Source organism: Oncorhynchus gorbuscha, linkage group LG05 (genome assembly GCF_021184085.1).
Source record: "Oncorhynchus gorbuscha isolate QuinsamMale2020 ecotype Even-year linkage group LG05, OgorEven_v1.0, whole genome shotgun sequence".
In the NCBI taxonomy this organism is placed as follows: Eukaryota; Metazoa; Chordata; class Actinopteri; order Salmoniformes; family Salmonidae; genus Oncorhynchus; species Oncorhynchus gorbuscha.
This window is the reverse complement of record NC_060177.1, coordinates 70,496,935-70,510,543: the sequence shown is the minus strand read 5'-3', so window position 1 is coordinate 70,510,543 and position 13,609 is coordinate 70,496,935. Positions and strand designations below refer to the sequence as shown.

Here is a 13,609-nt window from a genome sequence, read left to right as displayed (position 1 = left end):
AGTTGGTGCTTAAAGCTAGTGAGGGAGATAAGTGTTTCCAGTTTCAGAGATGTTTGTAGTTTGTTCTTCAGGCAGAAGTTTGCATCCTGTAGCTCCAACTCCAAAAAGTTATGGGACACTGTGAAATCCATGGAGAACAAGAGCACCTCCTCCCAGCTGCCCACTGCACTGAGGCTAGGGAACACGGTCACCACCGACAAATCCATGATTATCGAAAACTTCAACAAGCATTTCTCAACGGCTGGCCATGCCTTCCGCCTGGCTACTTCTACCTCGGCCAACAGCTCCGGCCCCCCCGCAGCTCCTCGCCCAAGCCTCTCCAGGTTCTCCTTTACCCAAATCCAGATAGCAGATGTTCTGAAAGAGCTGCAAAACCTGGACCCGTATAAATCAGCTGGGCTTGACAATCTGGACCCTCTATTTCTGAAACTATCCGCCGTTATTGTCGCAACCCCTATTACTAGCCTGTTCAACCTCTCTTTCATATCGTCTGAGATCCCCAAGGATTGGAAAGCTGCCGCAGTCATCCCCCTCTTCAAAGGGGGAGACACCCTGGACCCAAACTGTTACAGACCTATATCCATTCTGCCCTGCCTATCTAAGGTCTTCGAAAGCCAAGTCAACAAACAGGTCACTGACCATCTCGAATCCCACCGTACCTTCTCCGCTATGCAATCTGGTTTCCGAGCCGGTCACGGGTGCACCTCAGCCACACTCAAGGTACTAAACAACATCATAACTGCCATCGATAAAAGACAGTACTGTGCAGCCGTCTTCATCGACCTTGCCAAGGCTTTCGACTCTGTCAATCACCATATTCTTATCGGCAGACTCAGTAGCCTCGGTTTTTCGGATGACTGCCTTGCCTGGTTCACCAATTACTTTGCAGACAGAGTTCAGTGTGTCAAATCAGAGGGCATGTTGTCCGGTCCTCTAGCAGTCTCTATGGGGGTGCCACAGGGTTCAATTCTCGGGCCGACTCTTTTCTCTGTATATATCAATGATGTTGCTCTTGCTGCGGGCGATTCCGTGATCCACCTCTACGCAGACGACACCATTGTATACACTTTCGGCCCGTCATTGGACACTGTGCTATCTAACCTCCAATCGAGCTTCAATGCCATACAACACTCCTTCCGTGGCCTCCAACTGCTCTTAAACGCTAGTAAAACCAAATGCATGCTTTTCAACCGATCGCTGCCTGCACCCGCATGCCCGACTAGCATCACCACACTGGATTGTTCCGACCTTGAATATGTGGACACCTATAAGTACCTAGGTGTCTGGCTAGACTGCAAACTCTCCTTCCAGACCCATATCAAACATCTCCAATCGAAAATCAAATCAAGAATAGGCTTTCTATTCCGCAACAAAGCCTCCTTCACTCACGCTGCCAAGCTTACCCTAGTAAAACTGACTATCCTACCGATCCTCGACTTCGGCGACGTCATCTACAAAATTGCTTCCAACACTCTACTCAGCAAACTGGATGCAGTTTATCACAGTGCCATCCGTTTTGTCACTAAAGCACCTTATACTACCCACCACTGCGACTTGTATGCTCTAGTCGGCTGGCCCTCGCTACATATTCGTCGCCAGACCCACTGGCTCCAGGTCATCTACAAGGCCATGCTAGGCAAAGCTCCGCCTTATCTCAGCTCACTGGTCACGATGGCAACACCCATCCGTAGCACGCGCTCCAGCAGGTGTATCTCATTGATCATCCCTAAAGCCAACACCTCATTCGGCCGCCTTTCGTTCCAGTACTCTGCTGCCTGTGACTGGAACGAATTGCAAAAATCGCTGAAGTTGGAGACTTTTATCTCCCTCACCAACTTCAAACATCAGCTAGCTGAGCAGCTAACCGATCTCTGCAGCTGTACATAATCTATTGGTAAACAGCACACCCATTTTCACCTACCTCATCCCCACAGTTTTTATTTATTTACTTTTCTGCTCTTTTGCACACCAATATCTCTACCTGTACATGATCACCTGATCATTTATCACTCCAGTGTTAATCTGCAATATTGTAATTATTCGCCTACCTCCTCATGCCTTTTGCACACATTGTATATAGACTCCCCTTTTTTCTCTGTGCTATTGACTTGTTAATTGTTTACTCCATGTGTAACTGTGTTGTCTGTTCACACTGCTATGCTTTATCTTGGCCAGGTCGCAGTTGCAAATGAGAACCTGTTCTCAACTAGCCTACCCGGTTAAATAAAGGTGAAAAAAAAAAAAATTGGCAGCAGAGAACTGGAAGGAGAGGCGGCCAAAGGAAGAATTGGTTTTGGGGGTGACCAGAGAGATATACCTGCTTGAGCATGTGCTACAGGTGGGTGCTGCTATGGTGACCAGCGAGCTGAGATAAGGGGGGACTTTACCTAGCAGGGTCTTGTAGATGACCTGGAGCCAGTGGGTTTGGCGACGAGTATGAAGCGAGGGCCAGCCAACGAGAGCGTACAGGTCGCAGTGATGGGTAGTTTATGGGGCTTTGGTGACAAAACGGATGGCACTGATAGACTGCATCCAATTTATTGAGTAGGGTATTGGAGGCTATTTTGTAAATGACATCGTCGAGGATCGGTAGGATGGTCAGTTTTACAAGGGTATGTTTGGCAGCATGAGTGAAGGATGCTTTGTTGCGAAATAGGAAGCCAATTCTAAATGTAACTTTGTATTGGAGATGTTTGATATGAGTCTGGAAGAAGAGTGTACAGTCTAACCAAACACTTAGGTATTTGTAGTTGTCCACATATTCTAAGTCAGAACCGTCCACAGTAGTGATGTTGGACGGGCGGGCAGGTGCGGGCAGCGATCGGTTGAAGAGCATGCATAGTTTAGTTAGTTAGTTTTACTTGTATTTAAGAGAAATTGGAGGCCACTGAAGGAGAGTTGTATGGCATTGAAGCTCGTCTGGAGGGTTGTTAACATAGTGTCCAAAGAAGGGCCAGAAGTATACAGAATGGTGTCTGCGTAGAGGTGGATCAGAGACTCACCAGCAGCAAGAGCGACATCATTGATGTATACAGAAAAGAGAGTTGGTCCAAGAATTGAACCCTGTGGCACCCCCATAGAGACTGCTAGAGGCCCGGACCACAGGCCCTCCGATTTGACACACTTAACTCTATCAGAGAAGTAGTTGGTGAACCAGGCGAGGCAATCATTTGAGAAACCAAGGCTATCAAGTATGCCGATGAGGATGTGGTGATTGACAGAGTTGAAAGCCTTGGCCAGGTCAATGAATATGGTGGCACAGTATTGTTTCTTATCGATGGCGGTTAAGATATCGTTTAGGACCTTGAGTGTGGCTGAGGTGCACCCATGACCAGCTCTGAAACCAGATTACATAGTGGAGAAGGTATGGTGGGATTCAAAATGGTCTGTAATCTGTTTGTTGACTTGGCTTTCGAAGACCTTAGAAGGGCAAGGTAGGATAGATATAGGTCTGTAGCAGTTTGGGTCAAGAGTGTCCCCCCTTTGAAGAGGGGGATGACCGCAGCTGCTTTCCAATCTTTGGGAATCTCAGACGACACGAAAGAGAGGTTGAACAGGCTAGTAATAGGGATTGCAACAATTTCGGCAGATCATTTTAGAAAGAAAGGGTCCAGATTGTCTAGTCCGGCGGATTTGTAGGGGTCCAGATTTTGTAGCTCTTTCAGAACATCAGCTGACTGGATTTGGGAGAAGGAGAAATGGGGAAGGCTTGGGCAAGTTGCTGTGGGGGGTGCAGTGCTATTGACCGGGTTAGGGGTATCCAGGTGAAATCATGGCCAGCCGTAGAAAAAAAAATAGTGGATTTATCGGTGGTGACAGTGTTTCCTATCCTCAGTGCAGTGGGCAGCTGGGAGGAGGTGTTCTTATTCTCCATGGACTTTACAGTGTCCCAGAACTTTTTTGAGTTTGTGTTGCAGGAAGCAAATTTCTGCTTGAAAAAGCTAGCCTTGGCTTTTCTAACTACCTGTGTATATTGGTTTCTAGCTTCCCTGAAAAGTTGCATATCACAGGGGCTGTTCGATGCTAATGCAGAACGCCATAGGATGTTTTTGTTGGTTAAGGGCAGTCAGGTCTGGAGAGAACCAAGGGCTATATCTGTTCCTGGTTATAAATTTCTTGAATGGGAGCATTTAAAAAAAAAACCAGGCATCCTCTACTGACAGGATGAGATCAATATCCTTCCAGGATACCCCGGCCAGGTCGATTAGAAAGGCCTGCTCGCTGAAGTGTTTCAGGGAGCGTTTGACAGTGATGAGTGGGGGTCGTTTGACCGCTGACCCATTACGGATGCAGGCAATGAGGCAGTGATCATTGAGATCTTGGTTGAAAACAGCAGAGGTGTATTTAGAGGGCAAGTTGGTTAGGATGATATCTATGAGGGTGCCCGTGTTTACCACTTTGGGGTGGTACCTGGTAGGTTCATTGATAATTTGTTTGAGATTGAGTGCATCAAGCATAGATTGTAGGATGGCTGGGGTGGTAAGCATGTTCCAGATTAGGTCGCCTAGCAGCACGAGCTCTGAAAATAGATCGGGGGCAATCAGTTCACAAATGGTGTCCAGAGAACAGCTGGGGGCAGAGGGTGGTCTATAGCAGGCGGCAACGGTGAGAGACTTGTTTTTAGAGAGGTGGATTTTTAAAAGTAGAAGTTCAAATTGTTTGGGTACAGGCCTGGATAGCAGGACAGAACTCTTCAGGCTATCTTTGCAGTAGATTGCAACACTGCCCCCTTTGGCCGTTCTATTTTGTCTGAAAATGTTGTAGTTTGGGATGGAGATTTCAGAATTTTTGGTGGTCTTCCTAAGCCAGGATTCAGACACGGCTCGAACATCCGGGTTGGCAGAGTGTGCTAAAGCAGTGAATAAAACAAACTTAGGGAGGAGGCTTCTAATGTGAACATCAGATGGCTATAGCACATGATGTGGAGCTGATATGTTAAATTCCTATCCAGGTGTTGTAATATCTGGCATCCGTCTGTAATGTATTCAGGCTGGAACTTGACCAAAATAATACCCTGGACCGATATCAGTGTGCTATTACATCAAATGACCACTAGCGGGATGTGTGATACTGCAACTGTTTCTACATCAGCATCTTTTCTTTGTTCTCTGCAGATGTCTACCTGGATCCTAATGAAGGACAGGTGAGTCCAACACATCATTAACAAACAGCCTCACCCCTAACCCCCAACCTCCAGCCCCAAAGCTTAAGCCTTTGCATCTGCTGTACCCTTTTAACACAGTCACAATGTACACTCAGTATATTCAGTGGTTTCTAATTCAGCCAGAGAGAGGTGATTAATATGTGTGTTGTGTCTCTGTTTCAGGAAGACAGTGATGACCTGTATCTAGAGCCCACAGCGGGTTAGTTACTCCCGTAGGGCCACCCATTGTATTTATACTGAGGCTTTGACTAGTATGTGTATTGCAGGATTGTAATGTGATTGTAATCGAGACAGTTGGGTGTCCACCCAAAAATGCACATCATGAACACGAATCAGAAATCAAGCGTCGCTTTGAATGACACACCTGTCTCGATCAATGAGAGAAGATCTGAAATAGACAATATGCGTACACATGGTTAGATTACCTCATGGAGCATGTATTTAATTTAATAAGAGAGCATTTTCTAAATTCAAACATTTCACCTACAACTAGCGATGAGAGTGGAGAAGACACTGGTAACTATGGAAGCATCGTCATGTAAAGGTTAGTTGAAAAATTGCTGCCGGTGCTTAACACTACCTAAGCTGTAAGGTAGATGTAGATGTAAACATTCACATATCACATTACAATCCTGTAGCTACTGGTTAGATTGGTTGGTTGGTTGATTGATTGGTTATAACTTCAGAGAGACTATATTTTATGCGATATTATACAAGTATTATTTTGAGAAAAAAATATATACTACTATCTCTCCATTGTCTCTCCACTATCTCCAGCGTGCCCCCCTGCTCCTCAAGGGCCCATGAGGATGCCCCTCCCACCCAAGACAGCAGCCGCCCCTCCCCCCATGCCCATGTGAGTACACCTGTCAAGACATGAGATGACAAATGCTCAAACTCATCATGGTGTAACATAAGTGTATATCTTATCCAGGAGTTAAAATAAATGTAATTTCTTAATGGTACGGGACACCCAAGAGCACACACGCATTTATTTTTATACTACAAAAACTAGACGGTAGCCAACTCTGCTGTCACTGACAAACAGATCAATAAAAACCATGTTGTCTGATCCATATAATCGGCCTACGAAAAGGGGAGACGCACATACAATATGACGTCCATCTAACCTGGAGGAGGAAATTATTGTCCAAAAACAAACAAAAGTGGCCTTGACCCAATGATAAAGACAGTCAATATGCACACTCACAGGGGATATGGCCGATGTTCTCTGCTGGTGCCAATAAGATACCAATACTTACTGTTCACTCAATTAAGTTAACAATTTTGATAACTAAAAGACAGATTTGAGTCTTTTCATTGCAAATGGCTATTGTTGTATAGAGATGACAAACAGTTTTTCTGCAATTGTATTTTTTAAATATTGCCATTGGCCTGGCTGGATCTCTGCTTTTCACTGACAGTCGCAACTTAACAATCATCTATTTGGTATTTGCAGCGCCCGCTGCCCAAATTGCGGGCCTTTCCGAGTGTAGGCTATGTGATTTAACTTTTACCCCTTTTTCTCCCCAATTGGTAGTTAGTCTTGTCACATCGCTGCAACACCCCTACAGACTTGGGAGAGGTGAAGGTCGAAAGCCATGCGTCCCCAAAACACAACCCTGCCGAGCCGCACTGATTTTTGACCTACTGCTCCCTTAACCCAGAAGCCAGCCACACCAATGTGTTGGAGGAAACACCATCTAGCTGGTGACCGAAGTCAGAGCGTGATGGGACAAGGAATCCTAGCTGGCCAAACCCTTCCCTAACCCGGATGACGCTGGGCCAATTGTGCTCGACCTCATGGGTCTCCCGGTCACGGCCGGCTGTGACACAGCCTTGGATCGAACCTGGGTCTGTAGTGATGCCTCAAGCGCTGCTATGCAGTGTTTTAGACCGCTGCACCACTTGGGAGGCCTCAGATGTTTTATTTTTTTATTTTTTAAAGCAAATGATCCTGTGTAGCCAAATCATGCTTTCTGGTGTAGTAGCCTATTTTGAATGATTGTATTTATTTCTGTATAAGGAGTGAGCTAATTAGGCTATATTTTTTTCAATTTGCTTTAGGGGAAGCATCCCATAGCCTTATGGACATACTGTCTATGCCTTTTTAATGTGGTATAAACAATCACCTGATTGTTTGACAATCACTTAACAAAGGTGCTTCTGTAGGGTACCCGCGTACATTCATTCCACTCAGAAAATAATTTAAGCATCCAAACAGCAAGTGTACTGTGCACCTGCAATTTGATGAATGGAAAGAGACAACTGTTATAAAACACCAGTGGTGGAAAAAGTACCCAATTGTCATATAAAGGAGGAGACTGCAAGAAGTGCAAAGGCTGTCTCTCTTGCTAAACAAGGGCAATGGACGCGGTGGGAAGGCCTGGAGAGGAGAAAGATCAACTGGAGTGAGCTTTGGCAAATGGAGGCAAGCAACATCAGCTTCATCATAAGAGCTGTTTATGATGTGCTTCCATCACCAAAAAATCTACATCAATGGTATGGCGAGGACTCGACCTGCCCCCTCTGCCCAGCTCCAGCGACTCTCAGGCATATAATGACAGGTTGCAAGACCAGCCTCTCACAAGGCCGCTACACCTGGAGGCACAATCAGGTCCTCAAGAGCCTGGCTGCAGCACTTGAGACCAAGAGGAGTGCAACCAATTCATTACCTCCAAAAACAAGCAATCCCGTCAAAACAACAACATTCATCCGGGAGGGACAGAAAAGGCCCAAGTATCCTCCTACAAAGCCAGAAACTGGACAACTAGCTATGGCCCGGGACTGGAAGATGCTTGTCGATATTGGCCAGCAACTCATTTTTCCACCTGAGATTGCTTCTACCAACCTCAGGCCAGACATGGTACTCTGGTCCCCTTCACGAAAGGCTGTGTACATCATAGAGCTCACAGTCCCATGGGAAAACTCTGTTGAAGAGGCCTACGAACGTAAGAAACTGCGTTACACAGAGTTGGCAGCAGACGCAACTCAGCGTGGCTGGAATGCAAAAGTCTGGCCAGTTGAAGTGGGATGCAGAGGATTCGTGGCTTCTTCCATCATCAGGTTGCTGAAAGAACTTGGAATCCATGGACAGGCTCTGCGGCAGACCGTCAGAGCAGTTTCTCAAGCAGCTGAAAGAGGTAGCCAGTGGATCTGGATCAAACGGAAGGACCCTTGCTGGGCTATAACTTCATGACCCCTCACCCCCACCTGAGAACTCAATTCAGATCCCTCCAACTTGAGGAGGGCATATGAGGTATGCGGTCAGCTGTATGGCTGGCTCAGAGAAGAGGACACCCCTGCCTTGCACAGTCCTGTGGGACATCTTAATTGGGCATGGGACACAAGCTAAGGCTTGATCACCCTTTAGCTGGCCACCTTTGATGAGGGTGTTTAGTGATTAAAGGCCGAAACACCCACTGATTCGAAGGCACACTACTGAGGATGTGTCCCAAAATTGACATCTTACCCCAGTCTAAGAAATAAACCTCCCATGCCACTCTGTCAACATCACGGCAAATCTCATGCGAGTGCATTCCATCTATTGGCACAATGGACAGTTTTTAACATCTCGTCCCGTGTTTTATGATTCTAAAGATACCTTAACAGAAAATGACACAACTAAAAGTGATTCACCCAGTAAAAGTCTAAAGGTATTTCGTTTTAAATATACTTAAGTATCAAAAATAAATGTAAATGCTAAAATATACTTAAGTATAAATAATTTTGAATTCCTTATTAAGCAAACCAGATACCACCATTTTCTTTTTTTATGGATAGCCAGGGGCACGCTCCAACACTCAGACATAATTTACAGATAGCCAGGGGCATGCTCCAACACTCAGACATAATTTACAGATAGCCAGGGGCACGCTCCAACACTCAGACATAATTTACAGATAGCCAGGGGCGCGCTCCAACACTCAGACATAATTTACAGATAGCCAGGGGAACGCTCCAACACTCAGACATAATTTACAGATAGCCAGGGGCACGCTCCAACACTCAGACATAATTTACAGATAGCCAGGGGCACGCTCCAACACTCAGACATAATTTACAGATAGCCAGGGGCACGCTCCAACACTCAGACATAATTTACAGATAGCCAGGGGCACGCTCCAACACTCAGACATAATTTACAGATAGCCAGGGGCACGCTCCAACACTCAGACATAATTTACAGATAGCCAGGGGCACGCTCCAACACTCAGACATAATTTACAGATAGCCAGGGGCACGCTCCAACACTCAGACATAATTTACAGATAGCCAGGGGCGCGCTCCAACACTCAGACATAATTTACAGATAGCCAGGGGCGCGCTCCAACACTCAGACATAATTTACAGATAGCCAGGGGCACGCTCCAACACTCAGACATAATTTACAGATAGCCAGGGGCACGCTCCAACACTCAGACATAATTTACAGATAGCCAGGGGCACGCTCCAACACTCAGACATAATTTACAGATAGCCAGGGGCACGCTCCAACACTCAGACATAATTTACAGATAGCCAGGGGAACGCTCCAACACTCAGACATAATTTACAGATAGCCAGGGTCACGCTCCAACACTCAGACATAATTTACAGATAGTCAGGGGCACGCTCCAACACTCAGACATAATTTACAAACAAATCATGTGTGTTACTGAGTCCGCCAGATCAGTGGCAGTAGAGATGACCAGGGATGTTCTCTTAATAAGTGTGAATTAGACCATTTTCCTGTCCTGCTGAGCATTCAAAATGTAACGAGTACTTTTGGGTGTCAGGGAAAATGTATGGAGCAAAAAGTACATCATTTTGTTTAGCAATGTAGAAGTAAAAGTAAGAGTTGTCAAAAATATAAATAGTAAAGTATAGATACTCAAAAAAACTACTTAAGTAGTACTTTCAAGTATTTTTGCATAAGTACTTTACACCACATGTAGTGTAATGACATTCTGCAGTTGGCATTAGGCTTACAGCATATACACATGTAGCCTGAATTAATGCATCCAGTGTTGTCCACGCGCACCTTGGTCTCGGCCACTCATGTCCACCTTGTCCATGAACATCTCCAGCACTCGTCTCTGCTTTGACAAAATGTAAGTGTTCTCAAACCACAACGGAATTTGGAGCTTATACATCCCGGTTTCCAGTCAATTCACTAATTTGTCATGCGGCTGACATGCGGTAATGTTAAATAATGGTGTAGTAGCCTATAGTTTTTTGGGAAGGCTATGGGCATGCTGTATTAATTGTGATAGGGTCACGTTTTACCAGAACGGCGTACCCCCACTATTTATTTAGACGGGACGCCATACTGGACCGCCTTACTTTCACCCCTGTGTATATCCTCACTTCCATTCTGTTTATAGTTATGTAAATTAAAAAATTGGGTTAAACTGGCCTTTGCACCATCCCAGTTACTAGTACCATTGTATGTCTTGAGAGAAGCCATATTGTATCTGAGTACTGTTGTTTGACATGCGATATCAGTCCCACCCTTTCTGCCTGTCTCTCTGTAGAAAACCTCCAGTGCCCAGAGCCAAGTCTGTAAGTTTCTCCATGGTTCACACGTTTTAATACAACACTGGCCTGTTTCACACATTCTCCACTGAACGTGTTTTTTAGTGCAGGAGTATAGGCTTAATCTATGGCCATATGTTTGTATTAGTTTAACTTTTTGCTCCATTCCAGAGTTCTCTATTGGTCAATGAGGCAAAGACAGGTAAGTGACACACTACCTTCCATCTGCATTGAAAAGAGATCATGTCTGCATCCCAAATGGCCTATTACCTACACACACTACTTTTGACCAGAGCCCTACCTAGGGAACTGGGTGGGTGCCATTTGGAATGCAAGCATCAAAGATGCACTCTCGAACTTTAGCTTAATTTAAGCCAATAGTTTTGAGTGGAGCTCACGAGACAAAAGTGGTCTCTGTCTGTTGTGTACTATGTCATCCATTTCTTATATGTTACGTCCAAGTTTGTTTACCTTTTTAGCAATTCGTATTATATGTTACGAATCCAATTTGTACTATATGTTGTCAATTTGTTGTGCTTAAGATCCTGGAGTGTATCTTTAAGTGAAAATGCAGAAACTGCTCTGTGTTTCTGTGACCATCCCACCCCCAGCTCCTCCCCCTGATATCAGGCGCTCCATGTTCCCTGGCAAACTGCCCCCACCCACCCTGGGCATCAAACCCCCCCTCCCTGCATCACTAAAGGAACCCAAACCAAGGTGAGGCCACGCTCACAGCACCATGCATATACACGCTGGATGAGACCATGCTACACACAACATGCATGTTTTATGTGTTAAACATGTTTAGCAGGTTCATGCTTTATGAACATTCAATCTTGTACAAGCATCAACAATCAAACACACATAGATACCACTTAGTATTGCCTGATAATGATTTCCATTCTGTTTATAGTTATCCATACAGTGTTAACTTTGTGGTCTATAAAGATTATATTTGATAAGTGTGTGTATCTCATAATGTATGTCTTTGGATTATAAAGGCCTACTATTCCTGTGTATAAATAATGTAGCCACGGGACTATATTGCTCATATTATAGTAAGAATGTTGGCTATTGTTGGACTTGGTGTGTTTGTTGCAGCCCTCCTCCCCCTCCCATTGTACACTCTACTGCAGCAGGTAAGAGCCTGCTGGAAACAGGACCAGTTTTGGGTCACAACTGAAAGATAGAAATGGGAAGGATGCCCGGAACTCTGAAATGAAGATCACTTTATTGGTCAATTGCACACACAGTCCAACTGAAATTTGACTTCCGCTTTTAACCCAAACTGCTGTAAACGACACATACATATACAGGTTTTGGAGAGGTTTGGGGGGCTGCCACACTGGGTGCCTGGGGAGCTGTTGTTGTGGGGGGGGGGGGGTCACAACGGCAGGCAGTGGCATCTAGGATTTTATACCAGCAACACTCACTTCCCACCAGATTTTCGTACCCGGGATTCGAACTGGAAACCCTCTGGTTTCTGGCTCACCTCTCTCACCACTCGGCTGCAACTATGGTATGCCTGTCAGAGTTGTGGGCACCCTTCATTCCTTTAGGTTAGTTTTTTTACATGAACAAGTTGGAGGTGCATATTGTTTGTTTTTCTATACTTACGTAAACTGGAAGCCATTTTCATTATAACAGCATGTTTTAACCCCTGGGTAATCTAGGGCCACTGTGGTTTTTGTCAGTAGTGCTATCCACTATACTAGTGAACTTGCTTTATTATGAGTAGACTGTAGTAGCACTCAACACATTGGTCAACACTAATTTTTATCTGTCAAAGTTTCTCCCCCTGGTATGAAGACGACCATGCAGGTATGCGTCATTCCATCTCATACTGCACCTCTCATATAGTTGTGTAATACAGTGTTAAAGTGATACAAATGTTGCTGCAATTCTTAGTTAAGTAGTGACATACCTGATGTATGGGCTGCCCTTGGGTAAAGTATCATGACAGATAGGGCAGGGTGTCATAGAGAACTGTGGTGTGTTACAGGAGAAAGAGTGGTTCGCTGGAAACTGCAATAGAAAGACTGCCGAGGACTTCTTACTGCAGATCAACAAGGTGGGAAACAATAACAAACTGGAGATTAGCATGGACACAGACATACAGTTCTTGGGGTTGGGTTGAATTCGGAAGACACATTTCAGTTGAATGCATTCAGTTGTACAACTGACTAGGTATCCCCCTTTCATTTTCCTTTCTTGAAGTTCAACATAATAACAATGCATGTAGATGTAGAATCTCCAGCTCTGAAGCACACCATGGTAATCAATATGATTAGTTATAAACTCAACTTGTAAAGTGTTGGTCCCATGTTTCATGAGCTGAAATAAAATATCAAAGAAATGTTCCATACGCACAAAAACCTTATTTCTCTCAGATGTTGTGCACAAATTTGTTTAAATCTCTTTTAGTGAGCATTTCTCTTATGCCAAGATAATCCATCCACCTGACAGGTGTGGCATATCAAGAAGCTGATTACAGAGCATGATCATTACACAGGTGTACCTGTGGGCATAAAGCGTTCCATGGTGGCGGTGGGGTTATGGTATGGACAGGCATAAGCTACAGACAATGAACATAATTGCATTTTATCGATGACAATTTGAACGCATGGAGATACCGTGATGAGCTCCTGAGGCCCGTTGTCGTGCCCTTCATCCACCTCCACCACATGTTTCAGCATGATAATGCACAGCCCTATGTCGCAAGGATCTGTACACAATTCCCGGAAGCTGAAAATGTCCCAGTTCTTCCATGGCCTGCATACTCACTCGACATGTCTCCCACTGAGCATGTTTGGGATGCTCTGGATCAACGTGTGTGACAGCGTGTTCCAGTTCCTCCCAATATCCAGCAACTTTGCACAACCATTGAAGAAGAAGGGGACAACATTCCACAGGCCACAATCAACAGCT

The 13,609-nt window shown here is 45.0% G+C and overlaps 1 protein-coding gene across 1 annotated transcript in view; it reads left to right on the top strand.

Annotated features, from left to right (window-relative positions):
• Window positions 1-13,609, top strand: part of LOC124035235 (B-cell linker protein-like) — a 38,615-nt gene that overhangs the window by 22,953 nt on the left and 2,053 nt on the right. The window contains exons 9-17 of the mRNA XM_046348679.1: window positions 5,115-5,143; window positions 5,327-5,363; window positions 5,942-6,020; window positions 10,681-10,708; window positions 10,853-10,883; window positions 11,293-11,398; window positions 11,783-11,820; window positions 12,471-12,502; window positions 12,684-12,752. Coding sequence (XP_046204635.1) covers window positions 5,115-5,143; window positions 5,327-5,363; window positions 5,942-6,020; window positions 10,681-10,708; window positions 10,853-10,883; window positions 11,293-11,398; window positions 11,783-11,820; window positions 12,471-12,502; window positions 12,684-12,752 — 449 coding nt within the window. The remainder of the gene's footprint in view (window positions 1-5,114; window positions 5,144-5,326; window positions 5,364-5,941; window positions 6,021-10,680; window positions 10,709-10,852; window positions 10,884-11,292; window positions 11,399-11,782; window positions 11,821-12,470; window positions 12,503-12,683; window positions 12,753-13,609) is intronic.